The 17,607-nt window shown below is 37.2% G+C and overlaps 2 protein-coding genes across 4 annotated transcripts in view; both read right to left on the reverse strand.

Moving 5' to 3' along the window:
* EMB (embigin) overlaps window positions 1-7,515 on the reverse strand; it is a 45,229-nt gene extending 37,714 nt beyond the window's left edge. Inside the window, exon 1 of one of the 3 annotated variants that reach the window (XM_081316219.1) lies at window positions 7,364-7,513. In XM_081316219.1, the coding sequence (XP_081172345.1) occupies window positions 7,364-7,442 (79 nt within the window). In that variant the 5' untranslated portion in view covers window positions 7,443-7,513. Of the gene's footprint in view, window positions 1-7,363 lie in introns of all 3 variants that reach the window. The other 2 variants (XM_081316220.1, XM_081316218.1) reach the window with 2 other exon arrangements.
* Window positions 1-17,052, reverse strand: part of LOC308663638 (uncharacterized protein) — a 153,177-nt gene extending 136,125 nt beyond the window's left edge. The window contains exon 1 of the mRNA XM_081320221.1: window positions 16,997-17,052. Within this exon, the coding sequence (XP_081176347.1) occupies window positions 16,997-17,005 (9 nt within the window). The 5' untranslated portion in view covers window positions 17,006-17,052. The remainder of the gene's footprint in view (window positions 1-16,996) is intronic.
* Window positions 17,053-17,607: the final 555 nt, after the last annotated feature.

Below are 17,607 nucleotides of genomic sequence, written 5' to 3' on the forward strand. Positions count from 1 at the left end.
GGCGAAGTGGTTAGACCTCGCCTCCCTTATCGCAGCGAGATAAGACCTAATGTAGGCTCTTAGTCGCAATCGGTCGGATTCGGATCGGCTGGATCTCCAACCGCTCTCTAGGCCCCGTCTCCGACGTATTTTCCTCTTGTTAGTAAAGACTATAATAAAACCACACAAATTTATGAAGAGATATTAACACAGAACTTTCTAGCTGAGAATATTTTTAATTTTAATTTTAACTGGGTTTTAATTTTCTCAGGGTTCTATTTAATCTCTTTTAATTTGTTTTAACGTTTGTATTGACTGTTTTTTAAATGCCCTGTAAACTGCCCTGAGTCCTTCGGGAAAGGGCGGTATATAAATCTAAATAAAATAAATAAATAAATAAATAAATAAATAAATAAATAAATATATTTAATCTTTATATATAACACAGAGCACAGGATATACCATATATTGGAAAAATCTTGAATTTTTCCCTCTTCCTCACTTTTTCCTGAACACTTTCTTGAAAGGGTGCTGGGAGATTTTAAGAAGGAATCCATAATATTCTTCCCAACGGTTCTGCATCGTTTCTGCCTTCTGAGCAGCCCTGAACAAATGTTCTAACTGGGAGAGAATGTGCTCCTTTTGGAAGAAAGCAATCTGTGTGCTAACAAGGCTGAAATACCGCTTTTGCCTTGTAGAGTCACAGAGTAAAGGAAATATTTCATTTCTGTTGTCTGGAGCCTCTTCATCATGTAATGCCAAAGACCCCAGGTTCTCTCTTCTTTGCCTTGCAGCTTGCAAATAACATTTTGTGCTGACACCAGACAGATGACCTCATTTCAGATAGGTCCCAAAGTGGAACAAAGACAGAGTGTCTCATCAGAATCCATTATGCCTTTGTCAATAACTGACTAGGAAATTAAATCAAACTGATACTCTCCACTGCACAGAATCATGTCTTCTTGTTTCTAAGGCAGACTGGTGGTCTAGTCTCCACAGATCAGATTATGTTTGTATCAAAGCTTCCAGCATGCTCAGATGCTCTCATCAGAGAAAAATGACAAGCAAATGGTGCATTCCACCATTAGGCAGAGCCAAGCAGCAACCTTTAGTTTGGGAGGTACCTGTGAATTAGGGACACCACAGATAGTCCTTAACTTACAATCACAATAGTGACCAAAAAAACTGTCATTAAGCAGTGTGGTTGTTAAGCCAGACATTGCACGACCCCATCCAATTTTGTCTTCAAGTCAGTCTTGATTCCTGCCAACCATCTACAGGAATCCCTGCAGTTTTATTGGCAAGGTTTTTTGGAAGTGGTTTCCAATTGTCTTCTTCATAAGAATGAGAGAGACTGACTGGCTGAAGGTCACCCAGTTGATTTCATACCAATGTTGGGCCTGAAACTCCTACTCTCCTAGTTTATAACTTACAACCTTAATCATTACACCAAAGTGACTCTCAGTGATACATATTAGAGTTAAAATATTAAAAGGCCACCATAAACAATGGTTAGTGATGTGTTTTATTATGATAAGAGTTTGACGGAGGCATCTAGGTCAATCCTCTACAATCCATTTTAAAGCATCTCCAAGAAATAATGCCTAGCATCTGCTTAATCATGGCATGATGGAAAGAAATAACTCAAGTGTATAAACACTGCAATGGATTTATTATTGAATTTATTTGAAATAGGGTTAATAATAAAAGGAAAAGTTTCAGCATGTCTACCAGGGCACTAGTAGAGCAATACAGGTAAATGGGAAAAATGGAAAGAAATATTTATATGGCCAATTTTGAACTGGGAATCCTCCAAGGTTGGGAAGGCAACTATAACAATACTATAGCAAGGAAGCCCTATTACTGGAACAGTAGCTGCAGCAGCGAGTAGATGAGTCAAATCAAGAAAAATGTAAGCAGGAATAGTTATCTATATATCTAGTAGTTAAGGCACCAGGTAAGAAACTAGGAGCCTGTGAATTCTAGTTCTGTCTTAGGTATGAAATTTGGATTGTTCTGGGAAAAATAGAAGGAAGGTGTAATGTATTGGGCTTGTTTTGTTAAGCGAACACCACGTGGGTAATTGCTGGGAGGTTGCTTGAGCAGGGAAGCTGGCTAACAGCTCCCAGCTCCTCAGACAAATTTGTTGCCTCTAGGCCGGCAATAGGTTGCTTTACACCTATTGGCCACCGCCTAGAGGCCAGGGTATAAATTGCTGCATTTGCAGCCCTGTTCCTCAGTTCAGATCCTGCAAGCAATAAACAATGATCTTTGCTGAACTCACTCACCTCATCTTCGTCATGAAGCAACGAACCCAGTACACAACAGAAGGAATATTAGATATGTTCACCCTCTGGAGTTATTTATAAAAATAATAAAAGTGGTATATAAATAAATATATTATCTATCCATCCATCCATCCATCCATCCTCTATTGCCTGTCTCTTACTCATCCATTCATCCATCATCTTCATCTTTCAGGTAAGTGTATATCTACAAATTTATGCAAGAGGGGGAAAAACAGCAAAATCCATCCCCAAACCTTTGACAAATATACCATTCACGTCTAATCTCTACACTTCTGCAAGTAAAGTGTGCAGGGTCACAATACTTATAATACATATAATGGCAAAGTAAGTTTTTAACCAATAAAGATGGATGTGTTAAAAGTTCTGGTATTTTGCCTACACGCCCTTAACTAAACATACCGCACTAGGGAGTAAATTGTTTTCTTTTCCTGTAATGTGTTTAAACTTAAGAAATCATTTACACTAAAGAGATTATAGCATCTTAAACCCAAATACTTACCAATTCATGGAGTGCAACCTTCACCTATCACAAAACTCTTGCAAAGCAAGATGGGCAGTTTTCCTAGCATTATCTTGGCCTTTCCTAATGCTGCTAAAATTAATATGTTATTAGACTAACTTTTAAACCTGGTTGTCTTTAGTTCAATATTATGCTTACTTTTGGTTTATTTGATTAAAACCAAGCCACTGAACACCAGAGAATGTACCAATAAAGAATATATGTAGCTCAAGGTTGAAATGAGGGGTCCTTGGTGCTCTCTGAGCTTGCTTGTTTTCTTGCAGATATTTTGTGACCCAAACTAGGTAGCATCTTCATTACTAGCAATGTTTGATGTTACCTAGCTTGGGTAATGCAAGGAAACAACAAAGCTCAGAGAACACCAAGGACCCCAACAGAGAACGTTGCTATACTCCTATTCAGCTTCTCAAAGACATGCAGTTGGTCCTCTGGATTAGACCAGCTTTGAATATCCAACCATAGTTACTTGGGACACTTTAATGTGGATTCCTACATACATTAGAAGGTTTCACTTAATGGCAGCTGCTTTAGGATAAACCACAAGCAGGATCTGATGCAGTACCTCACCTTAGTCCTGCTTTCCAACAATCCCTGTTAAAGATAATCTGTTTCTGAACCAAGAGTTTCCTTAGAGTCTTAGCAAGTAGAAAGTTACCTGTAAAGCTGAATTTTAAATCAATATTCTATGCCAACCATGAAGCCCTTTTCTAGGTGTGGGAGCTTATGAAACCAAAATCCAACCAGCTCCACACAAAAGAGAAGTTCATATACGTACATTCATGCTTCAACAGTTGAAATTCTTTAGGCTCTTGATGATGTTGATGTTTGTAACTCTTTAAGGAAAAAAACTACAATAACAGTCTTATAAACAGTGAACACCAGAGTAAGAAGGGGAAGTGAACAATAGCTGGAGAAACCAGAGCAATAGATGTTGCTGACTGTTGTAATATAACTAAAGCGGTGGCTGTCACCTCCTTCTAGGTAAATGAATTTCATTTTAAAAAAATACAAAGATATACAACTTTGTTCCCAGAATTATTCTTAGACAATCCCAAAACAGGTATGAAAGAAGAAAATGTTCTTTCTGCCCACGTCTGGTATTATAAACTTCTATCAAATGTCCCCATGGATTTTGTTTTCTAACTCAATTTCACCTTAACATTTTCTTATCAATGTCTTACCAGTCTAAAGTGTACCTGGATTTGATAATTCAGCATAACCAATAAATTGATCAGCAAATTCTAAATTAATTTAGAATGAAGATTATTCTGTCAAAACTGCATATCTTTAACTGCCATCGATCCTGGTGAGATTAACATTGTTTCTATTCTGCAGGATGCTTTTTATAATATGTGTCTTGTAATGAATAAATATTGGCAATGTGAACTTGGTATGGTCAAGAATTCTATCAATGCCACAGACTCTTGTTTAAAAAGAATAACTGGTAAATAGAATTACTGGCACACATTCTTTCTTGACCAATCTTATTCCACCAGAATTTTTGTCACATCCAGTTCTGTAGTGGTAGTAATGGAGCTAGACAGGAATGTGGCTGAAGCAGAACTGGATGAGGTCTAAATCCAATTAAAATCAAGACGATCGCATAGTATATATATCTATTTGGAAATAACTCTTAAAGAGCTTCATAGTACTTATTTCTATGTATGTGTGGGTGGGTGCGTGGGTGGGGGAAGGGTTGTTGTTGTTTCTGCCTTTGAGTCACTGTTGACTCCTAGAAACTATCTGGACAAATCCCTGCAGTTTTCTTGGCAAAGTGTCTTAAAGGTGCTTTTATTCAAAGACAACTGGACTTTCTTTTTTTACTTGAAGATGTTTCACTTCTGATCCAAGAAGTTTCTTCAGTTCTGATTGAATGGTGGAGAATGGGAGGATTTACATCAGAACTGAAGAAGCTTCTTGGATCAGAAGCAAAACATCTTCAAGTAAAATAAGAAAGTCCAGTTGCCTTTGAAAAAAGCACCTTAGGAACAACCATGGCCTGGATGACTAAGACCCGCCACAGACATTGTACAAAGTGTTTTGCCACTGCTTGTTTCCTAGGGCTGAGAGAATGACTGGCCCAAGGTCACCCTACTGGCATTGTGGTGGCAGGGTCTCCCAAATTTTATCTGGAAAGCAGCAGGTTCTGGTGAAGTTGAACTACATGATTACAATTCTAGTTCAAATAACCTAGCCTGAATTTTATGTATGAGTTTTAATTTCTTAAATCTGTTTATTTTCCTGTAAATTACTTTGCAGAAATTGATTAAAATATGTTAATCAAATGTACTGTAAAAACTGAGATCATGAAAAGAACACTTTTCAATAATTATTATGCATGCAATTAAATTAACAAATGTTAACTAATTGCTCCTTGAAAAAGTTTCTTTTTTTTTTAAAATCACTAAACATAAATCTTAGTGAAATATTATCTCAATTCATTTTCCGACGGAAATGATAATGACACTTTCTTAGAGGTTTGCTGTGATACAAACAGGAAAAGCAAAATATCAGAAATTGTGTAAGCGTGGGTGTGCTTATTATGAAGCAACATTCAAAGGCACAGCAGTTTTTGAAATGTGTCTTGTGCCAAGAGAAAGAATAGTAATAGATATATAGCATAACTAGCCATTTTTAAAGAAAACTGACTTCCTGGATCTTTGAGTGTAGAGAAACCTATATAAGATACTATGCCACAATTAAACAAAACTCTTTACGATACAGCCCAAATATGAATTCAGTCTTTGTGGACTCTAGCCCAAAATGCATGGCTTTATGGGATTTTCAGTACAACATCTTATTGGGATAATAAATAAATCATGTTTAAGCAAGCCCAGATTTTGGGAGAAGCAGGTCATTGCGTTTCTGTGGTTGTGGTTATATCATAGCAGCTGAACTGAAACAAAACAACATATCTATTTGTAGCTGGGAGAGAGAAAGTTAAATTTTTAACAGCACTTACTATGAATACTTCTCAAAGGTTTAGAAGGGAATGAAAAGATTCTCAAAAATATTAATTTCTGTCCTGAGATTAAGGCCCATTCCAGCCTTTGTTCTATAAAAGGAGAGTCAGGTTTAATTTTTAGGAACAATGTGGATAAACACTGTAGTTTTTAAAGTAATAATATGGGAATAGCTTTTAATTAATTTTAATTTCCCAGCTTAAGCTACAACCCTGGGATATCCTGGTGTTTTATCATTCAAGTACTAAAATTTGCTTGGTTGGTTATTTTGAGATCAGCCAATGATCAACTCGATGTTGCCACCTGAATTGTAGCTTTGTCCATAGTATCCTCAATACAGTCACAGAATTACTGAATGGGGAGAGATCTCAAATATTCTCTTGCTTCTAGCACAATACCAAAATGCAAAATCTTGGCACTTACTCTAGGAAGAAAATTATTCCTAAGTTTCAATCACACCCTCCCCACCAGTTTCAAGAACCCTGAATTTGTTGGCTTGGTCCATCATCATCTATGTCTTTCAAACTACATCACCTCTTAATTTTCTTTTTGCTGGACTAAATGTGTGTCCAACTGATCAATTATCCTTCTTAAGACTTTGGTTTCTCATCCAGGAGGCTGTGAGTCTCTCCTACACATATGCCTGATAAAAGGAATTGGTAAAAGGAATTCTTCTAATGCCAGCCTTCCCCATCTTTTCACAAGCACTACCCAACACAGTAGCCAAGAGTTTTCAGAATGCCTTTCTCCCAACATTGACTTTAGTCAAATAGTAAAAGCGAGGAACCTAACAGGCTTGCAGAACATAAACTTTTTATAGGTTAGAGATAAACTAGAGTCCATTCCACTAGTGCAGCGAGGGTTCTCTTCAACAGGAACATATACTGTGGAATAAAATGTCCAACAAAGTTCTAAACTAAAAGAAAAGAAAAGAAAAGAAAAGTAATCAAGGAACGAGATGTGAAAGAGGTGCAGTTATTAAGAGTAGTTGCCAGAGATTATCACAGCAATGCTAAGATAAGATCACAGGAAATGGTGCCTGAAGAGCACCATCTTCTATTCTCAGCAACTGTTACCCATCTTTACCTACTTCATCATTCACTGGCGCGCGTGCACGCGCGCACACACACACACAACACGCACACACCTTCATTCAAGTAAACTAATGCATAATTTAGAGGCAGCGAGGTTTGGGGACTATGGTGATCTCTTACATACAGTTACATAAATCCAAACCTGATCTAAAACGTTCATAATCACAACCTGTTTCCCAGGCTTGGCCGCGAGGACGGGCGCGGGAGTCGGGTCCCAATGCCGCAAAGCAGGCAGGTTGGATGCACTAATATCCAAATGTAATGGTAGGAGAGGGGGTTCTGCTCAGCGTCTTTTTCCCGAAGAAGGAGCCTTGCTCGTACCGGGTAAATATTTTTTTTTCCCCTCTTTGGCTGAGAGTGGATTCTACGGAGGTGACTTAGCAGTCCCCTTGGAAGACGACCCAAGGATGACGACCCAAGGGTCGCTGCAGAGCCTTCCAGTCGCCCTCCCACAAATGAAAAGAAGGGACCCACGAGCGGACGAGGGAAATGAGGTACCTGAAGTTTCAGCCTCGGCGGGGCCCCAAAGGGCCAGGAGCAGGACCAGCTGTAGCACGATCGCGCCGGAGCCCCTCATGGTGCAACCGGCCTCCGAGCGAGCTATGCGCCGAGTTTAAATGCCGCAGCGCCCCTAGCGGCCCTTCTCGGCTCCTGCAACCGGTTGTCGGGTTTCGGTGCTCCAGTTGGCTTGGCGCGGCTCTAATAACTGGAGCCTGACGTCAAAGGAGAAGCCGGTGGCTATTGGGGCTCTGCCTTGAGCGATCCCAGGACAGAGCCCTTCCGCTGGGGGCTCCTTCCCCAACGTGGCGCTCCCATCAATGCCAGTGAGGGGGGCCGGGGCCCAAAACCTCGACAACCCTTGGGGCGGGAGGGTAAAGATGGGGATGGGTCGGCGGCTCATAGCTCGGAGAAACGAGGCCATCGATGGGGCGCGATCGGGGGCTCAGTGATCGAACACGTGCTTGGTCCAAGGTCGGGGCATCTTCTGGCATTAAATAGCGGAGAATGAAAAAAAAAACCGTCAAAACTGGGAAAGTTGGACTCATAACCCCGACTAGGAGATCTGGTGCGTGATTTTCGGTCCATGATTGCCTGCAAGGACCACGACGTTCTCCCCGCCCCCGGTTTATTTATTTACTTTGTTTCTCCAATGTATACAGCTATCCCTCCCACCAATGTGACTTTGGGCAGCTTAAGTTACAAAAAAAGAAGAAGTTCAAAACACACACAGAACAACAAAAAAAGAATATTGGACCAAAAATAACCAAAGACATGACAAAAACCAAAATCATGAAAGAGTATGGAAACCATAAAAAAACATAATCAGCAGGACAGCACAGTCCATTTCCTTAACAATACAGCCCATTTCCTTACAGACACTTTGCAAGTTTCACACCATTTTAACTCTAAGCCTTAGAACTCGATGTGTTTTTACAGTATTTCTTTATTGTTTTAAATAGGGGAGCTGATTTCTAAGCCTTTCAGAATTCTAGATGTGAAGCAAAACATATAGTATCATCTCTACCAGGTCCCTTTTGTTAAAAAAAATAATAATAATAAATGCTCCTGATCTTATATATTTTTGTTCAATCAACAAACAATCCAAATAATGATTGACATGGATAGTGCTTGGAGGCTCTTTCCTTTTATGGGAAATAAACCAAGAAACAGAAGCAATGATATAAACTGCGATTTAGACAGTCAAGGGTTTGGTCTATATCGGATCATGCACTGAGAGCTGTGCAGAGTCAAGAAAGTCAAGATTACAGCTGCAACCATGTGATTAAAAGCGCACAATTTGTATATATGCACAGTAAAAAGGGCAGGGCTTCAGTTTTATTTTTTATTTATTTTATTTATGTATTTTACCCTGCTTTCATCATCATCATCATCATCATTATTATTATTATTATTATTATTATTATTATTATTATTATTATTATTATTATTATTATTAAATATTATAATTAACTAAAAGTGATGAATGTACCTAATCCTCCTTCCTCCTCCTATTTTTTCCATTACAACATCCCTGTGAGCTGGGTTGGGTTGAGACAGAATGACTGGTCCAAAGTCACCCAGCTGATCTCATGAATGCTTGGGCCTTTGAATAAAAAATTAATAAAGCGTTGAATTATTTAATTCTATAATGCCTCTCCTGAAATTAGAAATTTAAATATTAGAGAGTTGTGTTGTGTATACAAACTTAAGTGAATCTGTAAGCCTTTAACCTTTGTGTGTGGGGTATGTGTGTCTGCTTCCTGTTGTCTTACAACAGGTCTTCCTTTTGAAATAGAGTTTAAGATTATACTGCAGAACTGTTGCCCATATATTTTAAGTGTCACCATGATGTATACCATCACAATAAAATAAACTGGTCTGACCTCTCAACTCAGAATCCCTGTTGCTCTGTTTCAAGGCCTTAAAAGTATGAAGCTAACTGACATGTCCTTTCCTTGGCTATAGAAAAGACCAACACTGCATCCAGCACTTAAAAGAAAAGTCTGGGCCAAAGCTTAACTGAATCTAAAAGCTGTTTCAAAGTTCCAAGCACTTCTATCAAGCCTAAATGAGAGCACCTTTTGTATTTCAGTATGCCTCAGAATAACTAAATAGGATCAATTGTGATTTGATGGCAAGTGAACTGTTTGGTTGTGTCCATGAAGTCACTAGGAATCACATTTGAATAAAGAAACCTTGCCTTTTATCATTAGACAGAAGAGCCTAGCATGCATCACAAGCAAGACCAAGAGGTAGCCAAGCAAAGTATACTAGTGCTCATTTCTTTGATATATATCCTGTTTTCCTCCCAAAGAAAGAAAATCTGCCTTTTAACCCTCCAGTAGGGTAATAATAATAATAATAATAATAATAATAATAATAATAATAATAATAATAATAATAATAATAATAATAATAATAATAAGAAGAAGAAGAAGAAGAAGAAGAAGAAGAAGAAGAAGAAGAAGAAGAAGAAGAAGAAGAAGAAGAAGAAGAAGAAGAAGAAAAAGAAGAAGTTGGAAGGGACCTTGGAGGTCATCTAGTCCAACCCCTTGCTCAGGCAGGAAACCCTATACCATTTCAGGCAAATGGCTGTCCAGTCTCTTCTTAAAAACTTCCAGTGTTGGAGCATTCACCACTTCTGGAGGCAGGTTGTTCCACTGATTAATTGTTCTAACTGTCAGGAAGTTTCTCCTTAGTTCTAGGTTGCTTGGATTTTAACCCTTCAGGATTTTAGCCAAAAAACAAAAATACATTGGCTAGATCAGAAGTTTATTTTTTAAAAAAGTGGGGTGGACATAATAGAATAATTTCTCAAGATCAGGCTTTATATACCTATTGCCAAAGCTTCTCCACACCTGAACTAAAAATGTCCTTTTTTAAATTAAATGTGCAACAGGCACAATATTTCCCATTCCAAGAAGAAATGTGCAATTCTACTTGGCAGTACAGTATAGAATTCAAGTAATGCAGGAGTATATTGTGTTAGCTGTTTGTTTTTTCTTTAAAAAAAGTAAAATCTACAGTGAGAAGGTAAAAATAAATTAAATCCCAGCCAAGTGTATTAATTTCAGGATTAATCACTGGGAAGTATTCCAATCTGAAACCTGTAGAGCTGGTGCCAATCGGCTGAGACAGTATTAAACTTGATGGGCAACTATCCAGCTCAATTTAAGAAACTTTCTCGTATTACTATTCTAGAAAATAAGACTGTTATGTAAAATTGTCGAGCTTATAAAATAGATCAGGTGGCCAAAAATCTTCAGTATCATTCTTAAGGTTGCTGTGCTTGATTTTAATTAAGGGAAATGAAACTGAAGACAAATATACATAGCATAAGTGAGTAGTACTTTGTAGTGGTACAAAGTATGCACAGAAATCCCAATTACAATCTATTTTGGGACCTCCCATATTACACTGTGAACTTCTCCCAAAAAATTGCTGCAAATGCTTGTTTTCCTGTGTTGCAATCATATGCATATTTATTCTGATGGGTCCTTAATTGTGTCAAATTTGGAGGAATGAGAGAAGAGGATTGCTATTCTGTAACCAGAAATAAGACTTTGTTTCTCTTACTGTTTTATGAAAAGGCACCATTAAAAAGTTACAAACTATACAAACTAAATGTATAAAAAACAAAAAAAATAGATATTTTATTAAGTTTTTATAGTTACAAATCTTCAGTGCTTGATAAACAACATGTCTGGGTTCACATATTTAACATTAATAGTAATACAACTTCCATTTCTATGCTCTATTCCGTTTTTCTAGCCATTTATAAAAATTATGTTTGAAAATATTGTGTATCTTCTTTCCCTTTCATTTTCAATGCAAGCCTATCCATTTCTGTACAATCCAAATTTTTCCTAATGATATCCTCTTCCGAAAAAAACCAACCAAAAAGTAGAAAGTGCAAAGTAGAAAGTGCAGAAAAGAAAAATAGAAAAATAGCGAAGAAAGAAAAACATAAAAGAATAGTAAAGAAAAAGAAAAGAAATATATAAATTTCGTCATCACAAGTATAAACAATTTTAATATCTTATCACCTTATCTTAAAATACAACATATTTTTTTAATTCCATTTATATCCCGCCCTTCTCCGAAGACTCAGGGCGGCTTACAAACTTAGCAGTAGCCTTCATTCTATGTATATGCCTGCTTATTAGGGCTTTCACACACACCCCAAGCGGCATTATTACAAAGTCAGCTTAATTGCCCCCAACAATCTGGGTCATCATTTTACCTACCTCGGAAGGATGGAAGGCTGAGTCAACCTTGAGCCTGGTGGGACTCGAACCTGCACTAATTGCAGGCAGCTGGTGTTACTTAAGGAGGCATTAGCCCACTGCTCCACCAAGGCTCTTTTAAATGAGGTCTTCTGCCCATATACCATTTCTTGTGGATCTTGAAAAGTTAAGCATTGTCTGGTCTGGTTAGAGAAGACTTAAGCAAGATTACTTGGAGAAAAGACACCAGCTTTAGACTAGATTGGAAAGTTAAATCCATTTCTATATTATGTGGCCTGTATTTGTGCAAGAAATCTCCAGGAGTCGAGTGCTAATTGAGGAAGTAATTATGTTTACATTATCAAAATAGTTCTCAGAGGAAAAAATGCTCCTAGACTATTGGCTATTTCTTTTCTTTCCCCCCAGCAGTTACAATACTACCTTTCTCTTTTGGCAGCCAAGCTCAAAACAATATGCATGCTGGTTTCTGACAAAGGACTTTTCTACACTGAAGCCTTCAGTGGCCTGTCTCCCACACAAAAGCTGGATGCAAATGAGGCCGACTTAAGAAATTTCTTTTTGAATTTCAACCCATTTCTTTACTTTTACTTGATGTTTTGTATGCACCATGTTTGTTAATAGTCCTCGCTGGAGGATTCTCCTACCGGTATTTCTTTACCTGACCTGAGAAGAAGAGAAGAGACTAAAAAGCCTATAGGATTACCATTTGTGGCTAGAGCTGAAAAGGGAAGGTGGCAGATTTCCTTTCAGTTTCACTGGTTATTTAAAAAAAGACCACATTCCACCAAGAAACTTATTCATTGTTTTTGTTGTTGTTGTTGTTGCTGTTGCTGTTGTTTAAATGGAGGGTAGTGACTAGTGACTAAAAGCTAAGGGGCATTTCTATTATAACAGTGTTTCTTAACTTTGGGCATTCCCAGGCATGTGGACTTCAAGTCCCAGAATTCACTAGCCAGCATGGCTAATGAAGGAAAGTTCTGGGAGCTGAAGTCAGCAAACCTGGAAATTGCCAAGATTGAGAAACACTGCACTACAGATACAAACACCAAACTGAAGTGCAAGCATTTGCTTATAAGGAACTGAAGTGCAGAATGCAAACTGAACTTTTTGGATGTGGACCTGGACAACAGAAGCAAAATTTGTGTAAAGAGTTATATAGTTGGGGATTTGTTGAAGATGATATGGTATGTTCCTGCTCTCCAGAAATGATGGATGTCTCAGTGTCATGTTGGAGTAAAACGGGAGGCATGGATCTGCCCAAAGATGCAGTCCTTATAGCATGTTTAACTCATTCCAGCAACAAGACCAACAGAAAAATCACATTTTGCTCTATTGGATCCACACATTTTATTAAGTATGGTTTATTGAAGGCTGGATTTAAACAAAAGTCAAAACCACATAATGAGTTTCTCTGTTTTGTAAGCATGATAAAGATTAAACCATAGGAGCATTTGTCAACTTTTGTTTACCGGCAACAGGATTAAATAGCTAACAGAAAGTATTCAATAGACTTAGTTTGCAAAGATGCTAGCTGCCCTTTCTTTTCATAGCCAGACTACTGATTAACAGTCAATGGGAAGCTATTATGTTTCAACAATGGGAGATAATGGCTAAGAGATGGAGTTCTTAATAGCTGTGGATTACCACTGAGATACCCATCAGAGCTTGGAGAAGGCACTTCCTTCTAACATCTAGTTTATGCCTGTCTTTGCTGCTGCCTAAGTCTTTAAATAACTCAAATATTAGAAAGCAATTTTCAAACTGCAATTTTGTCTTAATCTGAAGAAGCAACATACTAGTGCTGTCTTTAGAAAAATCTCTCCTTAATTATCTTGCCAGTGGGGAAAAAGCAACATAACATCCCAAATACCTATTAAAAAATTGCAGAAGATTCTCTGTCTAGTTGGCACTTGCTGCATTTTGCAAAATCCACCAAAAGCACCATTAAATAACACTTGCCCTGTTAAATGATACCAATTTTCTGAAGCACGAGGTGGATCCAAATAACAATTTTCATCATATTTTTTTTAATTTCAGGATGACTGAACCACAAGTTGCTTTTCTGCCTCTTTTTCTACATGTGGCTAATTATTAGAGCATTTGTGTAGAAAAGCCATAATTGTGGTCAGTCACACAGTTCAGAATGGTTGGGAAACACTCCCAGGGGAACAAAATGATTCTTCCACAAGTTTATTGCTGAAACAACAAACTGCAGATAATTAGAAGTATGTACAGTCTAAGGAATAAAAAATAATCAAATAAAGGCATTAAAAGCAAAAGGAATGCATACTAAAAGGAAGGTACAAGTACAAGAAAACATATTTCAACTGTTAATTGTGTCTGTCTATATCTATCTATCTATCTATCATCTATCTATCTATCTATCTATCTATCTATCTATCTACCTACCTACCTACCTACCCACCTACCAAGATATATCTATCATCTCTCTCCATCTCTGTATATCCCCATGCATGCATCTGTATCATATATCCTCCCTAAAATTCCATACTGTTTCTCAGAAATTAATACATATATTCCCTATTCATTTCAGAGAATGCAATATTATATAAAATGAAGAGAAAGAGCATTAAATAACTTGGCCAAAGGCATCAAGGAAGTCAATATGAAAAAGGAAAGGAAATATTGCTAAATTTAGTTTACCACATTACCATTCATTAAAATCTTCAATAATATTCTTTCTTTGCAAAATATTCTTGCTTCTATCACATTCATATATTGCTGTATATATGTTCTCTTAATAGCTCACCTCTCTCTTTTTCAGGATTTCATCCAGCTGCAACTTTTCAGTTTTCCTCTTCAGAAGATATCCATTTTTCCTTCATATATTTATTTGGGAATGTAATATTCATTTATTCATTGTTTATTTAGAAGTTAATGTTTATTCACTCATGACCAAAGCACCTTCATCTATCCCTTTTGTACTGATCACTCATTTTTAAGTTCAATTCACATTCATTCAAAAAATCCTATCCTTTTTTTAACCATACAATTTTCTCCAGTATCCCATTCCCACTCTACATTTTATTTTTCCATTTCTCTAATAAACCCAACTCTCACTTTTATTCAACAAAGTGAGCAAAATTACACTCTTATGAACAGAAATCTTTGCTTCTTTCAATAAACCTTACTTGTAGTAGATCTGATATTATCCTTTTGCTAATATCTGTACCATCTTAACATTTCTTCATCCTTTTTCTCTATCCCATCTTGAGCAAATATGTCATGAAAGTACATAGATTCATCCAATATACTGTCATGTACATATAACTTGAATAATTCACTCTTATTTTCCTCATCAAACACCGTTACCTACCTCTTTCCAACATTAATTTTTAGATTCACATTCTCCTCCTGCATCGTAATCAATCAAACCAACCATGCTTTTAAATTTATATTATTTCCTCTGCTATATGTACAAATGAATAGACTTATGCTTAAACTATATGCTTGAGTTAAATAGTTTTTTTTTCCTAACCGGATATTCACCATTCATCATTCTCATTCATTCTTAGGACAATGAATGGCCCAATCACTTTTTCTGTACTTGTTTGTCTCATTCCCACCCATGTATTCATTTCTTCTGGCATAATAACTTTTCTTCCTTGATGCAGATTTATTTTTTCTTCAAAAGTCATATCAGTTTCCTATCTTATCAGTCTTCATTTAATTGATTCCTACTTTCATAAAGACATAGCCTTAGCCCTAGAAGAACGTGAGATGTCCTGATGCTGACCATCACTAGCCCTTATCTGCTGCTACTTCCTGAGTGATCATTGTATGGCCCTGAGGCCTCTTTCTATACTCTTGTGTTAAAATAGTTACCTAAGCTGCAATTATGAGCCATAAAACTCAAATTTTCAAGTTTTCGGCTTTATCTGTTGGATTGTAAAATTTTGTTCTCTAAGGTCGGAAATTAGAATCTATTAGACAGGGTAAAATGAGGAATGAGAGCCAGTTTGGTATAGTGATTTGGTATAGACTTGAAATCCAGGGGATGGTGAATTCAAGTCCCTTCTTAGGCAGAAAGTCAGTTGGTGACCTTGGGCCAATCACTTTCTCTCATTCCTAGGAATTAGGCAATGACATAATACAATTCTGAAATCTTGCCAAGAAAACTATAAGGACCAGTTCAGGCAGTCACTAGGAGTCAACAATGACTGAAAGATGTGTGTACACATATACTCACATGAAGCTGTTAGAGTCAAAACTGATTAGCAGTTAGTCCACATTTATACACCTCCTTTGCTATGCTCCCACCCCATCCCAAAACAGGTAAGAAATCATGCCACCACCACCACCCCCCAAAAATCTTGCTCTCCCATAGCTTGACCTTACTATAGTACCTGGAATGAGATCTTGCTGATCTGTTGACCATACAGCTTTAATGTACTATTACCTGATTCTGTAATAGTTTTGTTCCCTATGCCATCCGTCTGGTTAAACTCACAAGATTGGTTTTTCCTCACCATGCACCTGTATACATTACCCGAACTAGACTGTTGTTTCTCTGTGTCATATAATATATGCATAATTCTGTATTTATTTATTTATTTATTTTGGTCATATTTATGTAGTGTATATGGAAGTGGTGACCCTTTGAGACCTGTATGCAATGAAATTTCATTGTAATGTATGTTGATTCATGTACATTCAAAGTGACAGTAAAGTTATTATTATTGTGGCACAAAACACATTATTTCAGACTGCCTGCCCGATACATGCCATTACAGCATGAAGTGTCTTGGCTAGTAGGGAAACAACACTTCCAGAGCATAGCCCTGAAGTCATTTTTGGTAATGGGAACAATCACCCAGAAGCCATCATCAACAATAAGAGGACACTAAGGTAGAAGTAGAGAGAGGAAGCCTTGTGCCTGGAGAAAAGTTAATGGGCTGTTTTTACAATGAGGTCTTGGATTTAGTCATAGAACAATATAAAGTATTGAAAGAAGGCAATGGCAAATCACTCTATTATTGTTGGCAATACAATATGATTATGAAGTCCAGAAGAGTCCAGTTTGACATGAGGAATTTTTGTGTTACCAATGAAATAAGTAGACACTGGAGTCAGCATGGAGGTTAGAATAGAATAGAATAGAATAGAATAGAATAGAATAGAATAGAATAGAATAGAATAGAATAGAATAGAATAGAATAGAATAGAATAGAATAGAATAGAACCGAACCGAACCGAACAGAACAGAACAGAATAGAATAGAATAGAATAGAATAGAATAGAATAGAATAGAATAGAATAGAATAGAATAGAATAGAATAGAATAGAATAGAATAGAATAGAATAGAATCTGGAAGGGATCTTGGAGGTCTTCTAGTCCAGCCCCCTGCTCAAGCAGGAGAACCTGTACCATCTCAGATAAGTGACTCTCTCTAGCCTCTTCTTGAAAATCTCCAGTGATGGAGCTATCCACGACTTCTGGAGGCAAGCTGTTCCACTTGTTAATTGTCCTCACTGTCAGGAAGTTTCTCCTTAGGTCCGGTTGCTTCTCTCTTTGATCAGGTTCCAACCACTGTTTCTTGTCCTGCCCTCTGGTGCTTTGGTGAATAATGTGACCCCCTCTTCTTTGTGGCAGCCCCTCTAATACTGGAATACTGCTATCATGTCTCCCCTATTTCTTCTTTTCTTTAGACTAGCCATAGTTACATAGTTACATAGTCTTTAATCTCTATTTTGCTAAATCATCTCAAGTCAAGGCATATCTCAGGTTGCATATAGCACCCAAATTTCTAAAAGTTGCTAACTAACTTTTGTCTGTGTTTAATTGAGAACATGTGCAAATGGCCTCTGACAAGTCTGACATGCTATCATCTTAGTTTTTGTTCTCATTTTATTTGTTGTATCTAATAAAGTGTTAACTATCCAAAGTCAAGCTGCTAAATGGGTAAGCATTACAATTACATAAAATTAAATAAAATTAAATAGCAAGATGAATAAAGTTATTTATAAATAACA

This window comes from Vipera berus (genome assembly GCF_964194415.1).
Source record: "Vipera berus genome assembly, chromosome: 2".
Lineage (NCBI taxonomy): Eukaryota > Metazoa > Chordata > Lepidosauria > Squamata > Viperidae > Vipera > Vipera berus.